The sequence below is a fragment of the Erpetoichthys calabaricus genome, chromosome 12 (assembly GCF_900747795.2).
Source record: "Erpetoichthys calabaricus chromosome 12, fErpCal1.3, whole genome shotgun sequence".
Lineage (NCBI taxonomy): Eukaryota > Metazoa > Chordata > Cladistia > Polypteriformes > Polypteridae > Erpetoichthys > Erpetoichthys calabaricus.
Window position 1 is genome coordinate 125,050,129 of NC_041405.2, and position 21,677 is coordinate 125,071,805.

Below are 21,677 nucleotides of genomic sequence, written 5' to 3' on the forward strand. Positions count from 1 at the left end.
ATAGATAGATAGATAGATAGATAGATAGATAGATAGATAGATAGATAGATAGATAGATAGATAGATACTTTATTAATCCCAATGGGAAATTCACAAAGTTCCTAAAGCATTTCTACCAACAAATAAAAGAATATGGGTTGCCTGATTTTCTTTTTTCTCTTACATCACCAAATTTCAGTCAAATCAGTCAAATCGTTTTTGAGATATTGGTGTATTTTTTCTGGTGCATGGGAGCATTATCCCAAAATACTTACATAACCAAATGTCCTTTCTTAGCAAATATATGTGTCATCCTGCCAAATTTCAGCTTTTGTACTAAATGAGAAATAGTGTTTGTGTTGATGAGTGAGTGAGTGAGCCAGTCAGTCAGTCAATTTTGCATTATATATATATATAGAGAGAGAGAGAGGAGAGAGAGATTTAAATACTTTGTAAAAGGTTTTGCATGAAATTGATTCATTTTATTCCTGGCTACTGCACTCTTTCTTGTTCCCGTAACATATTGAATCCCACGAATCTTCTCTGTCTGTGTGGTTTGTATGTTCTCTGAGCATCGTCGTGGGTTTTCCTTCCACATTCCTGAAGAAATGCAGCTACATTTGCACAAATACCAACACACATATATAAAGAGGCACTACATTTCTATTTTATGCAGATAACAATGGGTTAAATGTCATTTTTTTTGGGTGCTGCATGTGTGGGATTTCAGGGAACGTCACTTTATTGTAAATAAAAGTATGCACATACTGTGAGACTGTTTGTTAATATAGCATATGAGAGCTCATCACCTAATAGATATTAATAAAGTATTTATCTATCTATCTATCTATCTATCTATCTATCTATCTATCTATCTATCTATCTATCTATCTATCTATCTATCTATCTATCTATCTATCTATCTATCTAATGGATATGAACATAATCAAATTAAATTTTCACTGAATTTTACGGAACATGATAACTGTTACACATGGGAAGGTCTCATATTGAGTAAAAAGGAGTAACAATACAAAGATAAGTTTAAACTTTCAGTAAAGATGTCAAATATTAATAAAAATAACTACAATTTAATAGAACAATTTGGTTTCTTTTTTTTTCTACTTACAACCCAGCTTGCAAACAAGGGATAACAGAGGAAGCGTAGAAGCAATGCACCAAACAATGCAAGTCCAGTCTGAGACCTTCCAGGCTAGTGACCTTATACCATTTTGGAAATATCACATGCCTGGGCCCTGGACATCCGAGATGAATGGAAAGGCCCCCAAAAAGGTGCTGCTTTTTTCATTCCTGACCTATAACAACCCCCTAAATACACCGCAGTATTTTTAAATGCCGTCTGTCCAGAACGCCCCTAGACTGCCCATGCCTGGCTATTCTGTAGCTGTCAGGATAACGTATGACTCAGAGTACTTGTCTGTCCAGCAGCTTCCTGCTTTCAATGTCTAATTTCAAACACACTCTTTTATCCTTGTTTATATTAATGAAACCCTTTTACTTTCTCATCATATTCTGCACAACTTTCATTTTGAAGGTAAATTAGTACTATGATTAATTTTTTTATCAAAATAATAAGGTATTTTCATCATTTTCATTCTTATTTTAGGCTAACAATACATGCAGAATGTCCGATGCATTTAGAAGATTTCCCCATGGATGCCCATGCTTGTCCTTTAAAATTTGGAAGCTGTAAGTATAATTTATTTTAACTTAATGTATATGAAACCATGCAGAAAATCTGCAACTCAATGGAAAACATTTGCTGAGATGTGCGCATCTCTAGCCAAAAATGGTTACAGTCTGTTTACAATTCTCATCAAAGTATCTGCCTTTCCTCAGAGTGGTCAGTTTTCATCATTTTATCTTAAATGCATGTCATCCAATGCATAAGTTTCAGTTACTATGGGGAAAAAATATCTTTGTTATTAAGTTGATGCATGTTGTTCATTGGAGCAGTGTATTAGATAATAGGTGAGCTTCAGCAAGTGTCCATTATGCTGTGCTTTACTAAAGGCATTGATTTCAGTGGGGTGAAATGCGACAATGTTCATGGGTCAAATTACATCACTGCCCCCACAGCTGACAATTGCAGAGGTCTTCTCGGTTGGAGGAATATTACTTTAACTCAGCAAGTCTGAAGCGAGCTGGATGGCATGCGGTTTCGGTTCAGTGTTTTTGAAGGAAAACTTGTTGTGGGTTCCAGCTGAATATCATTACTACATACAGTATATGTGTGTGTGTGAATATGTTAAAAAATTAACTGATTGTACAGGTCGTCTGTTATCATTTACTGTAACAGTATATAAAAATAATATGTGGTTAAATCCATAAAATTAAATTCTATACCTATGTGGACAGATTCTCTGTTTCTTTCCATCCATTCATGTCCTCAGTCCACTCTTTTGTTTGTGAGATGGATGTCGGCAATACTGGAGCACCACAATGAACAGTCCTGTCTGCTTTTCTCTTCACTCTGTACACCAATGATTATAAATATAACACCAGGTCATGTCACTTGCAGAAATCATCAGATGATGTATTGATAATGCAATGAGTATAGGAGTCAGGTGGAGAACTTCGCTTCCTGGTGCAAAATAATTGCCAGCAAACTAAACATCAGCAAAACCAAGGAAATGGCTATTGAATTTTTCTTCACCAGTAAGCCTCTATGTCTGGTCACTATTCCGAGATTGGATTAAAGGTGGTCCATGCCTACAAACACTCGGAGGCCCACATCAAAGACTGGTCTTGGATTGATCTTGTAACACAGAGGAACTATATAAGAAAGGGCAGAGCAGGCTCCTTTTTCTTAGGAGTCTGTGTTTCTTCATTGTAGATAATGACATCTTCCACATGTTCTATAACTGTGATGGCCAGTGTGATTTTCTACAGTGTAGTGAGCTGGTTTGATAGCATCATTTCAAGAGAGGCCCACCGAATTAACAAACTAAAAGGGCTCTCAGTCATAGGACATACTCTGGACCCCCTGGAAGTAATAGAGGAGGAGAGAATGAAAACAACAACAATAACATTTATTTATATAGCACATTTTCATACAAACAATGTAACTCAAAGTGCTTACATGATGAAGAAAGAGAAAAAAGACAAAATAAATAATTAAAATTAGGGAACACTAATTAACATTGAATAAAAGTAAGGTCCAATGGCCAAGGAGGACAGAAAAAACAACAGACGGCTGGAGAAAAAAATAAAATCTGCAGGGGTTCCAGGCCACGAGACCACCCAGCCCCCTCTAACTAAGCATTCTACCTAACATAAATGACCTCAATCAGTCCTCATTGTATTCAGGGTTCTCATGGAAGAATTTGATGATGTTGGTCATATGGACTTATGGCCTTTAATCCATCAATGTAGGAACATCACGGTGCTTTGATTAGGTGGTGGTGGCGCAGGTCGCCACCACAGAAAACCGGAAAAAGAGCAGAAGAGAAAGTAGGGGTTAATACGGATTTTGGAGCCACCATGAATAATAATGATAATTAATTGAATTTACAGAGTATCAGGATTTAACTAAGATGAAGCTATGAGAAAGCCATGTTAAAGTAATGAGTTTTCAGCAGTTTTTTAAAGTGCTCCACTGTATTAGCCTGGCGAATTCCTATTGGCAAGCTATTCCAGATTTTAGGTGCATAACAGCATAAAGCCGCCTCACCACTTCTTTTAAATTTAGCTCTTGGAATTCTAAGTAGACACTCATTTGAAGATCTAAGGTTACGATTTGGAGTGTAAGGTGTAAGACATTCCAAAATATAAGATGGAGCGAGATTATTTAAGGCTTTGTAAACCATAAGCAGTATTTTAAAGTCAATTTAAATGACACAGGTAACCAGTGTAGTGACATCAAAACTGGAGAGATGTGTTTGGGTTTTCTTTTCCGAGTTAAGATTCTAGCAGCTGCATTCTGCACTAGTTGCAATCAATTGATGTGTTTTTTTGGTAGTCCTGAGAGGAGTGTGTTACAGTAATCTAGTCAACTGAAAACAAAAGTGTGAACTAATTTTTCAGCATCTTGCAATGTTATAAGAGGTCTAACTTTTGCTATATTTCTTAAGTAAAAAATGCTGTCCTAGTAATCTGATTAATATGTGAGTGCCGTTATGAACAATAATAATAAAAACTGACTGTCATTATGAACAATGCTGCACATCCTCTCTCTGACACACTAAAACTGAGGTCTTTCAGCCAACAACTTATTCTGCAGAAGTGTGTCAAGAAATAACTACAGGCTCCTTTATACTAACAGCAACATGACTGCATAATGCCTCAATGAGACTGGGACTGCCAAGTCAGAAGTTTTTTGTTCTTTATAATTTTCTTCCTTTTTAGTCATTCTGGTCCGTGTTCAGACTATAGTGTGTATATATATATATATATATATATATATATATATATATATATATATATATATATTTATTTATGTATTTTTTAAAGAGCTTCTGTGAAAAGTCATATTTCCCCTTGGAGATAAATAAAGTTCTATCTACCTATCTTGTTCTTGTTTCCATCCCCTGACTTGTGCCTTTTAATCCCTTTTCATGGAGTTGCTTGGAGCCTTCTTTTGTCTTCACTGTGTTAGTTAGGCCAGGATACCGACTCACCTCAAGATGACCCATACAGATACAGGGACATTTAAACTACCATCAACTGAAATCCCGTTGAACTCATATTGGGACATATGAAATCAGTTGCTTACACCAGTGATAGTTTAGGTGTGTCATATTAAAGGGGTGAATACTGATGTGATCAGTTATTTTGTGTTTCATATTTTTAATGAATCACTTTGGGATTTGTTTTCTCTTTCAAAAAAGTCACTGTAGTTTAATGTATAACAAAAACTGTGAAAACTTAGAAGGGGTGAATACTTTTCATAGACACTGAATATATGTTGCAGTAACAGGGGATTTTGGAAAACTAGAAAAAAAGTGTATGGTCTATCCCAAATATATTTTGTTCCTACAAATTTCTGGTTGCTAATACATTAAAACAATATCGACATACAGTATATCAGATTTGGCAGGAGTCTCCAAAGGTCTTTATTTCTACAACAGCCTGCATTCCTCTCTCAGAAAACCCAAATCAGTTTCTAGAGTAAAGCTCCTGATACTTAGTTGGTCAACAATGAACTTTCCACTCCTTTCTTCACGTGTTCTCTTCAAATATAACTATAACCCGGCAGTAACTATGGCCCTCCTTTAGTAGGTTTAGCGTTTCGTCTTCCTTTGCTCATCAGAGTCATGCCACAGTATGATGTAGACTCAATTCCTTTCTGAAGGGAGAGTAAGCAGAGTTTAGAGTACTATGGGCTCTTAAATCCCTTCCTAATAGTCTCCCCCTGTACAATCAGTGGCCCTTTCAGGAGAAGGGGAAATTAACTATTAACAAAAGTTTAGTCTGATACTTAAAAGGGTCTGTTTCTGAATATGTGTAGTAATCTATATATATATATATATATATATATAAAAGTCAATGTATGTGTGTGTGTATGTATGTATGTTGCAGCATCACTTCCAAACGGCTGGAGCAATTTTCATGAAACTTAGTACACATGTTTCATTGGTCGTTTAAAAATACAGTAGGGCGAAAAACAACCCTAACCCACCCCCTTCTGGGTAGGGTGGGGGGTAATCTTGCGGTCTTCTATGCATGTTATCCTCCAGTTGACACTCGGAACAACCACCAGAGGGTGAACTGGAGGTGACTCCCAGCATTCACCGCACCCCTGTTGCTTTTGAAATTAAATAGAGTTGTCTGGTTCCGAACATCAACTGGATGATAACATACATACAAGACCGCAAGACAAGCACATTAGTGAGTCTTCATTGTTTGTTAATTTAGGTAGGGAATTAACCTTGATATCAGATGAGATGGAGGTCCATCCACCCTGACCCTTACAGTCTTATTAATATGAGGCCAGTTGTAGTGCCTGGGTTATGGCTCACTGGAAGATGACCTAGAATCAGACCCAGGAATTACTGGAGGGATTAAATCTCTTATGGTAGAGCTATGAAATCTTGATATGGATAGGGTGTCTTGATCTGCCCAGCATGGCATGGTGCCACCACAACCAACATCAGGATAAGCAGAAGAAGGCTGAAAATTAAGTGAAGCTTCAATGCTTTACCCATATGCTAAATTATATAATAAAAATAGTAACAAAATGAAAAGACGAAAAAGTCTGCTTTCCTGAAATGAGATAGCATTCAACTTAATTACTATATTCTCATATTTCGATTTGCAATTTTAACTAACACCAAATTTTTTTAATATTTGGTGCTTTAATTAATTGATTTCTGCATCAAAAACAAGTAGAATGACAATCTAAACAATCTGCTGTACAGCATTCGGACTTGGCATTAATGTGCTCCAGCCAGCACCATGATGGTGAATTCAAGTTAACACCAAACATCTTCAGAATTTAAAAGCTCACAGGTGCTGCAAAAATGTTTGTATGTGTTTGGGGAGTGTTGAATCAAAACAATTCACTATTTAAAAATCTTAAAACTATAAAACCAAAATAAAGTTAATTTTAATGCTCTCTTGTGAATCAGTATGAGTAAGCAGTAAAGTCATAAATCACAATGCCAACTGTAAATACCAGGAACAGTTTTTGTTAACTGCTCCATACGGAAAACTTACATATTCAGAAAATTGTTAATGTGTGCAGTATTACAAAATTTTATGTGCTTAAGTGTTTTCACTCTACATTATATCAAACTACATAAACACTCATACCATACTTAGAATGGTTTGCTACAGGAACAGTGCAGTTCATTATTTATGTCTTCTATCGCTTGAATTGCCAAATTTATACTTTATATATGTGGCAGTGGTCAAGCACGTAAGTGACCTCAGACAATGTCGGTCTCTATCATATCTAGGTGGAAATATATTTTTTGTAAAGTTTGCATGCATTTCTTATATTTGTATTAATATTTATCAGATACACATTTTTAATGACACACAGTGAAATTAATTAGTGATGCTTTATTACACCAGTGTTCTTTCTAATTTTTTAATCACAAGCTTTTACTTTTTAAATTTTAAACTCATGTTTTTTATAAAATATAATATTATGTGAGGGATTTGGGCAGAATATCTTGATGCAGGCCGTTATCGCATGAAAAACACATGTTTATACAATAGTGAGGCTGTTTAATTAAGCACCATCAAAGCTTGACAAAATATAATTAAATGCATACTGTCAACCAAAAAGAGTTTAATTAATGTTTTTAAAAGCCATATTACAGTATATCTTAACCATTCATCCATTCAAAAAAGAAAATGGGATTTGTTTGCAAATGGTGAGAATTATAGAATTTTGTTTGTTGTGATGTATATTTTACTGTTACCTAATTTAAAGAGTGTGTTTGGTCAGTGCTTAAAACAGTAAAACACTTCTGAAGTAATAATTTTTACATTTAAAATGAACCTCTGGTTTGAATATTGCCAATAAAGCAAAATATGTATGTATTGTCTGCGGTGGGTTGGCACCCTGCCCGGGATTGGTTCCTGCCTTGTGCCCTGTGTTGGCTGGGATTGGCTCCAGCAGACCCCCGTGACCCTGTGTTCGGATTCAGCGGGTTGGAAAATGGATGGATGAATGGATGTATGTATTGTCCAACAATTTAAACTAAATTGCTCTAAAGGCTGAATATACTGTCACGAAAACAGACCATCCTGGTCCACCAGTGAAATCTCAGACAAAGAACCGAATAGGGCCAGAAATGAACTGGAAAGGCTCCAAAAATATAACACAGGAATTGTCAGGTCTTGATGTGGCCATTACGTTGAAAAATGTAAACATTAAACAATGACCTGAACACAAGAATAAAGATATCACTTAACACCACAAAAATCAGCTTCTCCGAAATTTGAACTTTTGAACCAAAGGTGTTTTTTATTACTCCAATCTCCTGTCACATGCCACACTTGAAGCTGAGCTTTTGAGATATAATGCTTTGAAATAATTAACTGACAATTTACCAATAATAACATGCTTAAATAATATTAAATATAAAACAGAACACATAGCAGTGAAACCAGAATTAGAAATAGAGCAATATTACTTATGCAAAGAAATGGATATTTTAATGACATATGTTAAGGATTACTAGACATAAAGAGAAATTGCCTACAGGTATATCAAAAGAAGTCTTACACTGTCTCAGCAGGGAGAGTCCTGGGTCAATCAAAAGTTAAGTAAGATGGAAGAGGTTCAGTACACTTTGGAACAAAAGTGTTACACAATAACTTAACAAGATCTGAAATAAATCAGATCATCTTGAAGACAGTCAGGCGCGTCTGAATCTGTAGCGTTACCGCTGAATTGCTGTAAGAATATTATTTAGTTTTGCATTTAATATTTTATCTTTGTATTTTATTTATGTGTGTAAATAAATAAGCTAAGGTCTTTAACATAATATTTGTTTTGTTTAGATTCTTACATTTTTATGGTCTCACTGATTTAAGTGGAAGGGTGTTAACTTTGCAGTTTCATTGAAGGGCTAAGCAGGGTTAGAAATGCTAAATACAAGTCTGTGAGACAATGGCCTACAACAGGTAAACCAAAGCTGTTAACCCAGAGATTTGGAACTGCTTGGTGAACCTTAAGAACCCCAAGGTCACCATTGCCTCCACATCTCTCACTTCTTCACCTGAGAAAGAGAGATGGATAGGCTGAGTATCCCTTCAGGCCCTAATCTAGACAATACTCAACCTTGCTAAAACCTGCAAAAGATTCTTCATATTATTACCATCTGTGTTTCCTAGAATTGCCCAGGTGAATTTCACTTCACACTTGTCTGCTTATGAGAAAACAAGTTTGACTGTAGACATCTGGCTTCAAAACATAGACTTAGAGGGAAATACACCTATTGAAGAGGAAGGAGTATTTTGATTGAATGAAAAGAAAACATGGTATAAATAAGGATTTTACTTAATCACATCCTATCAAGATTGTGATCATGCAACTTCAACCAATCACCTTTAAAAGTTAGCTGCTGATATAGTAAAGTACGGACTCAATGCATGACAACAGAAACCTGATAGTATCAGATTCACCAAGCCCTCTCTACCAGTACATCAAGAGGTCATACAGTCTTTATTGTAAGTTGGACTGTCCCTCGGTTACTGTATATTCCAATTTTCATTCAAATATGCTCTGCTGGTTTTGAGCTATGCTGGAACAAGCATACAAACATACATAAATATATTTACAAAACAGTTTTTTCAAGCTGACAATAAGTCAATATTTTTTATATGCTGTACAATAGACATAACTGTGATTCCTTGATTACCATGTTTATTATTATTTCAAAATACGAATGTAAACATAATGTGGGAAAAATTATTGTGGGTTGGCTTAAAAAATATGATTGGTGATTCCAATTTTTCATGTGATTTAACTCAGTTCTGTTGTTACAAGTATTGGTTTGTAGCTTCAAATATGAGGGAGAAACAGTGCAAAGCTGATTGAGGTGATGGTGCAAGGATAAGAGATCATACTGTATTTGTGACCACAACTTATATTAAATACTTTCAGTAACAATATGATTCCACCTGGGGAACATTGTCAATTCTCACCTATTATGTCAGTTCACAGCACCCCTGGAGTTACCCTCGACCGGACCTTCACCTATAGATCTCACATGGAAAAGATGAAAGCGAAAGTTAACGCTCGTAACAACATCCTCAGAAAACTAGCAAACACCAGATGGGGTGCCAGCCCTACAACCCTGCGCTCCACTGCACTTGCACTCTACTACTCCACAGAAGAATATGCGTGTCCAATTTGGGAGTGGTCATCACATGCCAAAAAAACTCGACATTGTGCTCAATGAGAGCTGTCGCTACGTCACAGGATGCCAAAAACCGACACCCATCAATGCCCTCAACATCTTGGCCGGCATTGCTCCCCCAGACATAAAAAGAGATGTAGCAAGTAATCAGGAAAAACTGAAGCAACTAAAGGACCCCAGACACCAACTGTACAGTCATATCAATGTAGCCAAACGCCTCAAATCTCGTAAAAGCTTCATGATCGAGAGACCTCTAGACTCAACGGCAATAGCAACAAGGTTGGACTTATGGTGCGAACACATCAGAAACATCAACACAATTGACGGCATTAGCACAGAAGTGAGAGAACATCTACCCTCTGGTGGTGACCTAGATGGGCCAACATGGAAAAGCTTGTGCACCAGGACTCGCAGATCCAAAGTCAACATGACACCTCCTTATCTGCTGACTTCTGGACGAACCATGCACGATGGAGGACCTCAGTGCGGCCACCGACAGAGCAATAGCCTGTGCTCGCCATTGGAATGGCATATGAAACTTTTGGTTTTAAGGACTCGAGAAGAAGACAGAACCCCCAAATATTTATTAAAATACTGACTAGCAGCTGTGTTATTCTGAAGTTTGGCATTTTTGTAGCTAAGGGCTCCACCTTAAGGATAGTCATTAAGAAGGCTTTCATCTTGGGAGTGCAGTGTATGGCATTAATGTGTTCCGTAAGGAAAGCAGGGAAAAATCATTTTAGAACCAAGTTATTAAAACTAGCTCTAAACACTGACTGGAATTACAGCATAAGGTTGTGCTTTCTACTGCTAGTTCCAATTCTTTTGTCACTTTAGCTTTACATGCACAATCTTGGAGAAGATTTCAAAAACCTGAGAATTTTGAGATCAGTAACATCAGGCCATTAAATTTGGCTACCAACATCAACTTCAGCTGTGCTAATTCAATAGATGAGCAGGACTAAGAAACCATGTCTCACCATGTAAGCCTTCATGGTCAGCCTTCTGTGGATAGATTAATGCCAGATGATATTTATAAATACAAGTCTTGTATCAGTGGTCTTGCTTTAAAGTTAGAGTATTCATTTTTGGGATATATTCTATGTGAATCAATGAATGGGGTTGGTCATTAGAGAAGCAAGTCCCTAATATGTTTTAACTTAAGTAGGAGGTAAATGTGGTCTAGCTTTTACTGGTGATCTAGCTTTTACTTAAACCTTTTTACCTGATTTTAGGGTCCTGAAGACCCACAGACTGTGTAGACACAATCTGATGTGAAGCTGGAACCATCACCAGAAAAGGTCCTAATCTAGTGGAGGAAACAGTCATCACAGCACCAAACTGACCCACTGTGGGGCAATTTACAGGAGTTGGAATTGCCATTGACAATATTTTATAATATCTCCATGATTCCCCGAGTCATGATGTAATAATATTGCGCTTTCTTTAAATGTTTTACAATATATTAAGTAATGGCATTCATTTTTACCATACATTGCAAGCAAATATTTCCTTTATTTGATTAAAGTTAAAGATGAATTCATGTCAATCTGTCACACCTAAAAACAGTAACCCTTGAGTCAATTCATCATACTAAATGTCTCTCCTTAGTGAGACTGCATTCTCCTCAGTACATCCTTTAACCATAACACTCTCTGATTCCTTGTGAGACATTTTCTTAGCAGCACACCGGACAAAAATGTATTTAAAATATATCTGTCATGATTTGTGATTTGTCACATGCTTTTTCCTTTTGAATATTTTTTCTTTCCTGTTTATAGGGTAAAATGTATTTTTCAAATGATTCATTGTTTTATTGTTTTTTCTGGTTGCCATTATTTTGTCTTGCACTGCTGTTTGGTGTCAGCGGTTACCATGAAGAGCAGCCCCCAAAATTACGTGTACCATGTCAATTATGAGACAGTTTAAAGACTGTGGTGACGGTACAGTAATTATCTGAGTTTGAGAGATTCTGTTTAAAAAAAAACTTAGTCTTCTGGTTGTGATCCCTTGCTTGTTTAAATGGCTCCTCTCCTGGTCATTCCATTTAAATTTGGTTGCATCTCATGCTACCTTAACAATGCTGTTTGAATATTTAAAATTACATATATATCACATTATATGTTAATAGACTATTAACATGCTCTCTTCATAGTAAAATATTAACTAAACTTTCATACGCAACTGCAATATTTTAAAAATTAATTGGTTTTCAAATACTTCAGAAAAGCACTGGAGGCATCATACGTAGTTGCTAATCACATAGCTAAATCTAAAAAAAGCTCACACAGTAAGAGAAGAATTAATATAACCTGCTGCAAAGGAAACTGGCTTTGAGATCTTGACAGAAGAAGCAGCTAGAAACGTAAGTAAAGTCCCTCTTTCTGACAACACTGTGGTTTGAAGAATTGAAAATATAGCTAAGGACCTTGAAGCTCCGCTGTTAAAGAGAATTAATAATTCACGTCAATACACCATTCAGGTTGACAAATGCGGATAACAAGGCAATTTTACTCATGTATGTCTTTCAAAAAAATTTGCTTGAAGATGTGTTGTGTGCGATGTGCTGACAAGCACAACAAGGTCCAAAATTTTCAGATCCATGTTTTCCCGTTACATTATGATTTTTTTTTTCTTTACACTTTTATTATCGTTCTCTTTACTTGTCCTTTTTGTTGGGGCCTAGCACTAAAAAAGCTTTGTAAATTTTACCATTTCTTGCTTATTTTAAGATGCCATTCAATTCACAAAAAACAATTATAGAACTGAAAACTAGTGAAAATTTATCCCAGTGATTAATGACCACTATGCTGTACAAAATATGAAGTAAAAATAATCATAATGTTTCTATTTTTGTAATGATACTTTTAAAGCAGCACACTGAAAAATGAACTGCATATAATTTAAATATGACATTACACAACATAAAGAAAAGGATATGGTAATCGATCCTTCCTTTTTTGAAGACATTTTGTGACCTAGCACAGGATCACAGCCCACTATTTGGGAACCATTAGTCAAAATCATTAAAGGAGTTCATTCCTTTTCATGGCAGACCTGTATTGAATCAGGGATTATTCTGATTTTTTTTTTTATTAACGCCCATGCATTCAAAATTTTTACATTTGAATCACCCAAGTTAAATCTATATAAATAAAATAAATTGTTTTGTTTGGATGTCTGTTTTTTTGTCAGTTTATTTAACCACACAAAAATGACTGAACCAATTTTCATGAAATTTCGCGTGTCTTGTTGCTGGTCCAATTTAAAATATAGGCAATAATTGTTATAAGGAAGACGAGTTATAATGGGAAACAGCGTCTATGTAGGGACTACAGTTCCCATCAGGCTTCACGAGTGCACTTGGACGATGGCATCATTTTGTAGCAGCCAAAGAAGAATCTCATCTAAGACCACAGATACGTACATCGTTTTCTTCTCAAATAAATTGTTGCTGTCTTGCAGGATTACAGCTTTTCTCTAATGTATAAATAAGCTGAAGCTTAATTACTCAGAAACAGAAGTCAGCTTCCTTGACACCACCATTCATCTGAGAGATAATACTCTCATGACCTCTGTTGATAGCTTTCACCCCAAGCATATAAGGCGCTTCACCATTTTCAGCCAAGCAATAGGTTACAATCATATTTGCATAGACCTGACAGACCGGGATGAAACAACTACAGGAGCTTAGATAAGATTTCATTAGACAGTGATGTAGTCCCAAAACAACAGATGCTCAAATAAGAAGAGATACTGTCATACCCAGAGACAATCTTCTGGAATGTGAAAACAAAGACAACAAGATCTGCAACAAGATCTGATCCTTGTTGTCACCTACAACCCACATCTTGCAGCACTTTGAAAAATTATAAAAGAACTTCAGCCAATACTAAATAATGATGAAACGATGAAAGATGTGTTCCCAGAACCTCCCCTCCTGGCATACAGAAATTACCAAACCTGTAGTAAGTAATTGTCTGAAGCTCCCTGAGTGAACCAACAGATAATGGTACAGGTACAGATGTAAAACATGCGCTCACATTTATAATACAGATTGTGTAGTTATACCAGTAGTTATACAAGAATATCGCATAAAGTGAACATTTTCCTGCAGATCATTTGACGTGGTCTACTTAATTCTCTGTATGAAATGTCCCCACACTGCCCTCTATGTGAGTGAAACTGAACAAACATTCCAGTAAAGAATATATTTAAAACAGGTTCTACATTATGCATGGCAATAGGGATGTTCCTGTAGGAGCTCACTTCAGCAGCCAAGAACAATGTGAGAAGGAACTTAAAGTCACAGTGCTTATAGTCAACTACAAGACACAGAAAGAGAGAAAGGAATGGGAAGTTAAGCTGATGCTAATATTTAACACATTACAACATGGTTTAAATAGAGACAAGAGTTTTATGACCAGATATGAAGATCATTTACAACTCTTTGACTGACCCAGGCAGTTTGACTACAGATCCACTTTATATGGAATGCTCATAAAAAACTTCAAAAGATTTTCTTAACAGGTATCTTATCAAAAGATCTTGACTGTACATTGTTCTCCTCTCCTGCTAAATGAATCTTAGCGTGGAGAGGTCTATTAATTTTTTACATTGAAGATGACCCATGTAAAGGTTTTTCAATGCGGTCTCTGCGCTAGAGCCTCATGTATAAACGGTGCATATGCACAAAAATGTTGTGTACGCCCGTTTTCACACTCACTTCGAGATGTATAAAAACGAAACTTGGCATAAAGCCACACACATTTTCACGGCAGCTTCACACCAATGCCTACATATTACTTTGCTTGGTTTTGCAAACTGGCAGCACACAGCATTAAAAAGCAGTGCTACTGTTTCTGTGATCTATCTTTTTAAGAGTCATATCCCCATCCACAACCCAGGATGGATGGATGGAATAATTAAATATGTATAATGAAGATTTTTCAATGTTCCTTTAAAGTTTTGAGGAATCAGCATTCCAAACTTGCAGCTGTTTTTTCATTTAATACAGATGCTTATTGTGCGGTGATTGGTTATGTGAAGAAAGAAGACAGAAGGACAGGAATTGGGGGTTAGTACATTTGACAGAAACAGTACTGCTGCAATAAATTATTCCATCCAGGGTCACACACGTCAGAGCAGGCATCTTACGGGGGGCAGGAACAATCCCTGGATGGGGCACTACCTCATTGCTACCAATGCACCACCATCTCCCACATGTTTAACACATGATTTAAAGCATTTCATCATGAAAATGATATCAAGTATACATCTTAGTATTCTGAAATGTTCAGAGAGCTGTAATATCATGAATGTAAAGTATTCTGTGTGGCGATCACTGCCTGCATGCTTCTGTCAGCATAAGAGAAAGCCTTTTTAGGAAGCAGGTAGCAATTAACGACTGGGTCAGGAAACACATAGAATACAAAGCATTTAAAGTGCACTTTAGTTACGATGGGATTTGAGAAACTATAGTAAATTAAACATCGATTTTAAGATGAAATCTATTACATTATACTTTAATGACAAAGATTAAAGTGCAAATTTCGACATTAAAATCGACATTTCAACTTCAATCTCAACATAGACCTTTTTATCTTCACTGTTTCTCTAATACACTCAGACACTTGCCTTTTTACGTCAACCTCAACATGTAACCACTTCTTTTTTGAAATTCTTTTATACATGCTTTTGCCATTGTCTTTTAACAAAACATTGAACAGAAGGGGCTATTTATATTGATTTGCATATTCCAATATGCAAAATTCAAGAAGGAGCTGCGGTGGGACTCATGCACAGTTTTATGCATCAGAATTTTGTTTTGTGCATAATCACATTTCTGTTTTTGTCCGTACTCCATGGTTTAGTTTGAATTCTACACACAGTGATATACATGAAGCCCCTAGTGTCTAAATAAACACAGACAACTCCTGTTTTTGTATTACAAGTTGCCTAAAAAAATGCCCTAAGCTGCATTGAAAGCCTGCATATTGTAATCTCTTCAGGTAGCCAATAAAAGGTGTCAATTTTCCTGACTTCTCAAAATTTTAAAGAAAAGTAAAAGCTACACTCGTTAACAAGCTAACTATTTACATTGAAGTCTTAGTTAAAAACTGGGTATTCTCTCCGAATAGGAAAAAAAAGCAAATAAAAAAACAATCCCAAAAAAATCTTTAGAGCCAACTCTGTAGTTCACCCATCCATCCATTCAGACACACAAACACATACTATATATATAAATGTGTGTGTGAGTGTAGAAGGACAGCAGCAGCAGTGTGGGCTGGGAGTTGAGGACATTGCTGCTGAGACAGCACTACCCTCAGTATTCAAAAATAATATAAATACGATTTAAAGGTGATTGATTCAAAGTTAATTTAAAATTGCCATATCTCACAACACATTTTAGGCATCAAAGCCTAAACTTAGAACTGCTTCATCATTAAATAGACTTGAATGAATGTCTTCAAACAAGAAACAATAAAAGTTGCTAATACCATTCTCAGTCATTTTCTTTCTATCATATTCTGAACAACAGCGACTCGACATATTCTAAAAAAATTGCACTTCAGTGTGGTTCATCCTAGTTTACCTCTATTGCATTTAAAAACAATTTGCAAGAGTACAGCAGCATTGCTTTTGTAAAAAAATGTAAGTCTTTGAATTGTTAAAATTGTAGTGTCATCAGTTAATTTCAGATTTATTGTCTTGTCCACACTTGACTAATGTGCACCGGTTTTCATGTTCGGCATCCTGAATCACACTCCCATGTCTTATGTAAAGTATAACATCACAAAATGCCAATATTTGTTTTTTTGGCATTTTAAAAGTTTTTGGGGACAAGATGGGAAGAAATATAATTCCATATGGGATTGATAACAATGTACACTCCTTTTGGACCTGTAAATACGTCACAAAATGGTCTCAACTAAAATAAATGGGGGGAGGGGAGCTATCTTTTAGAAATTCACTATGGGTAAATAAAATGCAATCCACTATGAGACAAAAAGAGATCCTATAAGTCAAAAACTGTAATCTAGTTCATTGGGGTCCTCATTCCTACCTATCAACTCAGCGCCACCGTCCACCTCTGTGAGGTTGTGAAAAACTGTCTGGAACTTGGTGGTTGATCTCTAATGGACAGTGTGCACCTATTACCTTTCTCTTATATCAACCGTGACCCACTTGTTTCTACTTTTATGATGTGGAGTCCCCTTCTCATACCTCTTTGGGTGTGCAGACTATCTCCCTGAAGGACATATAGGTGAGATCTGACAATTCCTTACACAATGCAGGCTTACTATGTCAAGTTTGACAACCCTGAGTTCAAGCTGATGGATCAGATGGTATCTCCCACCGACACAGACCTCCTGAGATCCAAACCCGCCAAGGCCAGCATCCAAATAGTCCAACATGATACACAACTTGCACTGTATTGCTCTCATAATTATAATTTGTCTGTTTGACAGGTAAGCCCTACAAATTAATTATGAGCATAACTTACTACAGCCAGTGTTTAATACAAGCTGAAGTTCTTTAAGACATTTTCAGTGCTATGCACTTTAAGCTGACTGTTGAATGTGTTTTTATCCCATATTAGATTTTTCCATTACACCTGTCTTTTTCACAAAGAAACTGCTTCTTCACCCTTTCCTTTCTTTTTTCATCAGTTCAATATCTGCTTAAATATCCTCTTTTCAAGTGTACCCTTTACTCTTCCTTCTTCGTAGTACCAATGCTCATCAGCTCACATCATAGCTGAGATAACTAATGTTCTTTTACTTCTTTCCTTTCTAGGAAAGACACTCATTTTTTTCCTATTAAAAAATACAACAACAACAACAACATTTATTTATATAGCACATTTTCATACAAAAAGTAGCTAAAAGTGCTTTACATAATGAAGAGAAGAAAAATAAAAGACAAAATAAGAAATTAAAATAAGACAACATTAATTAACATAGAAAGGAGTAAGGTCCGATGGCCAGGGTGGACAGAAAAAACAAAAAAAAACTCCAGAAGGCTGGCGAAAAAAATAAAATCTGTAGGGGTTCCAGGCCACGAGACCGCCCAGTCCCCTTTGGGCATTCTACCTAACATAAATGAAATAGTCCTCTTTGTAGTTCGGGCTTTTCACGGAGTCACTTGATGCTGAAAGCTTACTACAAAGCTTACTATTTACTCGCAATGTTATTGTTGAGCTGTGCTAAACCTGGCACCGCCACTGCTGATGCTGGCTTGCACTACCAAGAAACACAGCACTGTACTAACTCCTAGACTAGAGAAAGTATTTTTGACGGAGGACCAGGAGACAAATGTGAGTCAAAATCTGTGCAAAGTTCATTAACAGAAGGTCAAACTGATCTTTCATAAGAAACAAAATCTAAACCTAGGAATCAAACTTGGTGAGAACAAAGCTAGAGTCAAAAAATCTGGGAAAAAATAAAAAGAAAGTCTTTAGTACATTGTTTCAAGATTTATCTGTCAAATTCAGATGGATTTCAAACTTGACAGATCTGAACCTACCAAACAGGTGACAGTTGCATGTCTGTATCCGTGTCTAGTGATCACTCTCTCTCGATTCAAGCAGTGGTTCAGTTATTCTAAAACTGGCTTTGTGGTTTTTTGCTTGCCATTGTGTTTTTTGTCTGAAGGCTGAATGTTGGTGAGTTACTACAAATTTACCACAGAGTACCAGAATGCATAGAAAGTTTCATAAAAGTTTTGTAGTATGATGTTATTTTATCCACTAGCTACCAGCAGAATTAATCAGGCTTAACACTGTAAAGCAGATCATTACACATCACCCCAAGTCTGACTTGGGTTTAATTGTATTTACATAGAATTCCTAGTTAATGTCAAGGAGGTTAACTTACCCAACCTCCCCAGCAACTGGAGGACAAGAATGCATCATAGCAACGGGATTCACAAAATGTTGGTGCCCAAGAGAAAAGTAAATCTCTGTGTGTTAAAACCATGTAATCAATATGCAATTAGCCAAAAGCTCCACTAGAATTTGCATAATACATTCTTGAAAATCAGAGATCATAATACACACCCTGCTCTTGCACCTGGCCAGTGTAAAAAAAAAATGTAAAAAAAACTTAGCACTTAATAAAAAACCTTCTAAATGGAAAAAAAATACTGTAAAAAGTGCTGCCTGGTCCTTTGGCAGCAACCAAAATCTTTTAGGTGTAAATGCTGTATTTTAGTAAGGCTTCACACACAAGAAACATGCAGCACCCGACTCTCTCCATACAATCCACCAGCAAGAATGACATCAGCAAATCTCCAATCAGAACTCTAAATAGCACTCTGGTTTTCCTTCCACTCCCAAAAACAGTGCATGCTAGGTAGTGTCATCCAGTGTGCCCACGAGTATGTTGTTTGTTGCACTGTCTTCCATCGAATGTTGCGGGGATTGGTCTTCAGCAAACTGTGTATTGTCTCAAGCCTAATGCTTGGTGCTAAAAGAGATGAAGAAACAGCATGGACGTGCAGGTTCAGGTATTATGGCTGCCTATCTTTAGGAGAGTTTTCCTTTGCTCCAGCTCTGTAGCTCTTTAACTTTGCTTCCTTTTGGGAAAGGCACTATATAGAATGATTTTGTGAGTGTTTTGTATTTTATACAACATTACATTGTCATTTCACTGAAATAATAATGAAACGAAAAGGAAACAGTTTATTAGCAGATATCAGCAATCATTTGTATGTGGTTATTGGAATCTGGCTGCTGTATGGAGCAAACTGTACATTTGAATTTTATCAGCATACATGTACCTCTTAAATTAAAGTTTTCGTCATAGTCCTCCATATTTCTCTGAAAATTGCATCAGAAACCCACAGTAATAAAACACCATCTCTAAATGGTCTTTTATTCATAGGAACCTGTTACCAGCTCTTTTTACCTATGAATGGACTTAATTTTTTTAATTATCCTTATACCGTGTACTAAAATTTTTTTAGGTGGCAAATGGGATTTACAGTATTTATGAAATTTATGTCAGAATAAAGATTGGATATTTTAAGAAAAAAGGAAACAGGTTTTTACTTCATAGTTTGGAAAGACGGAAAGACAGCGTAGGACGAGACGCTTCCCCTAGATTATGTTTTACTGGTCACCTTCAATAGGTTTGAGATGTACTTGAATAGATATTTAAGTTTAAGCACTTCAATTAATTTTTACATCTGTTTTGTAGCCGGAGGCAGGCGACGTGAAAGAAATCCACCTTGAACGGTTATTATAATATACTTTAATCAGTACACTGTCACTGCTGTTCTCATGCTGGCATGTTTTTAAAAAGAAAATTACTTCTCAGTGACTATTTGAAGAAAAACGTAGTTTTACAGAATATCACTCATTCTTACAACTGTTGACGTTCACTAAGCATTGGTTATTATTCATGGTTTCAAATAAATGGCACAGTAGACATTCCTTCACTAAACACCTGCTGGCCAAAAAAAAATGTAAATAAAAGTGGGCCATCTAAACTAAATGTGAACCATGTCTTATAAAAAAACAATAAAAGCCTCAGGTCAATATTTTGCTGGGCCACCTTTGCTGGACTACAGCCTCTTGCTGGATGTCCCCGTAATTTTGAAGTAGCAGACAGCCTGCTCTCCGAGAGATTAAAAAATAAATGTAAGCGCTGGAAAATATCTAAAGGGTTTCTCTTATGGTTTCTGTGCTTGCTTGCCAGGAGGATACTGACAAACAATGGCCTATTATCCATGGTAGCTAAAATGAAACCAAAAGATGGATTACAGTTGAGGATTTTGCATAGAAAGTCATTAAAGTAAGGCTGGGGCAAAGTCCTTGATGTAAAAAAAATCCACTAGCTGAGTGAATAGTTAGAGAAAAAAAAACTCAGACTAAGGTAATGCACAAAAGAAGCATGGAGTTTTTAAAATGAGAATATGTGATTTTTTTTTTTTTTTGCCTTTGTGTTAAAATGCAGCAAGTCATTTATCAGAATATTCTTGGGTTGGTGCTTCATTTACAGCCTGTTTAATTAAATGGGAAATGTGATGGGGTATGAATTCTAATTGAAGAGTTTATAGCGGTCGTTATGGCTCTGATGATCTAACCTTTTCCTGATACAATCATGAATATCAAACATTTCTGTAACACCCTTTGAGTAAATGTTCTTATACTTTGATGAGGTGGTTTCCCCTACATGTTACATTAACTGACCTCACAATTCCATTGCAAGGTCAAGGGGAGGCAGATCCTATCCCAGTACCAACAAGCACAAAGCAATAATTAATCATGGACATAGCAACATTGTCTTGTGGCACACTCTCATACACACGTAGGTGAGGCCTTCTAATGGAACTTTCACATCTTTTGGATTTTTAGAGGAAAACTGAAAATCCAAAGGAATAAAAAAAACATGAACAAAGGCAGGTCCACCAAAATCTGCACTAATGGTGACTGGGGTGGAAATTGCATTTGTGCCTATCAATGTGAAGCTGCTCTTAAAAAGAAAAAAAACAACTTTAAGAGCAAAACAAGAACCAGTCTTGGACAGGGATCCCATCCGTTGTAGAGCACATGCGTGCACACTCCAACACAGGACCAATTTAAAGCTGCCAATTAACCTAAGATGTGTGTATTTAGAATGTGAGAGAAGAGCCAGAAAAATCAGTGAGAACCCAAATATTCAACCCTAGGGACTTCTAAGGGTAGGCTGCTCACAGACTGGGACTGTCTTTTACTTTTACTCCTTCACTTCAACCCAGTTCACCACCAATAGAGGATTCCACAGAACAACTTTTGTGCCCTTAACACATTGACTGCTGGACCATTTATTACCAGTATGCTGCAGTATATACATATGATAATTAATCAACTCT

The 21,677-nt window shown here is 36.4% G+C and overlaps 1 protein-coding gene across 1 annotated transcript in view; it reads left to right on the forward strand.

The window, feature by feature from the left end:
- Window positions 1-21,677, forward strand: part of gabra3 (gamma-aminobutyric acid type A receptor subunit alpha3) — a 534,464-nt gene that overhangs the window by 409,538 nt on the left and 103,249 nt on the right. Inside the window, exon 6 of the mRNA XM_028816097.2 lies at window positions 1,607-1,689. Within this exon, the coding sequence (XP_028671930.1) occupies window positions 1,607-1,689 (83 nt within the window). The remainder of the gene's footprint in view (window positions 1-1,606; window positions 1,690-21,677) is intronic.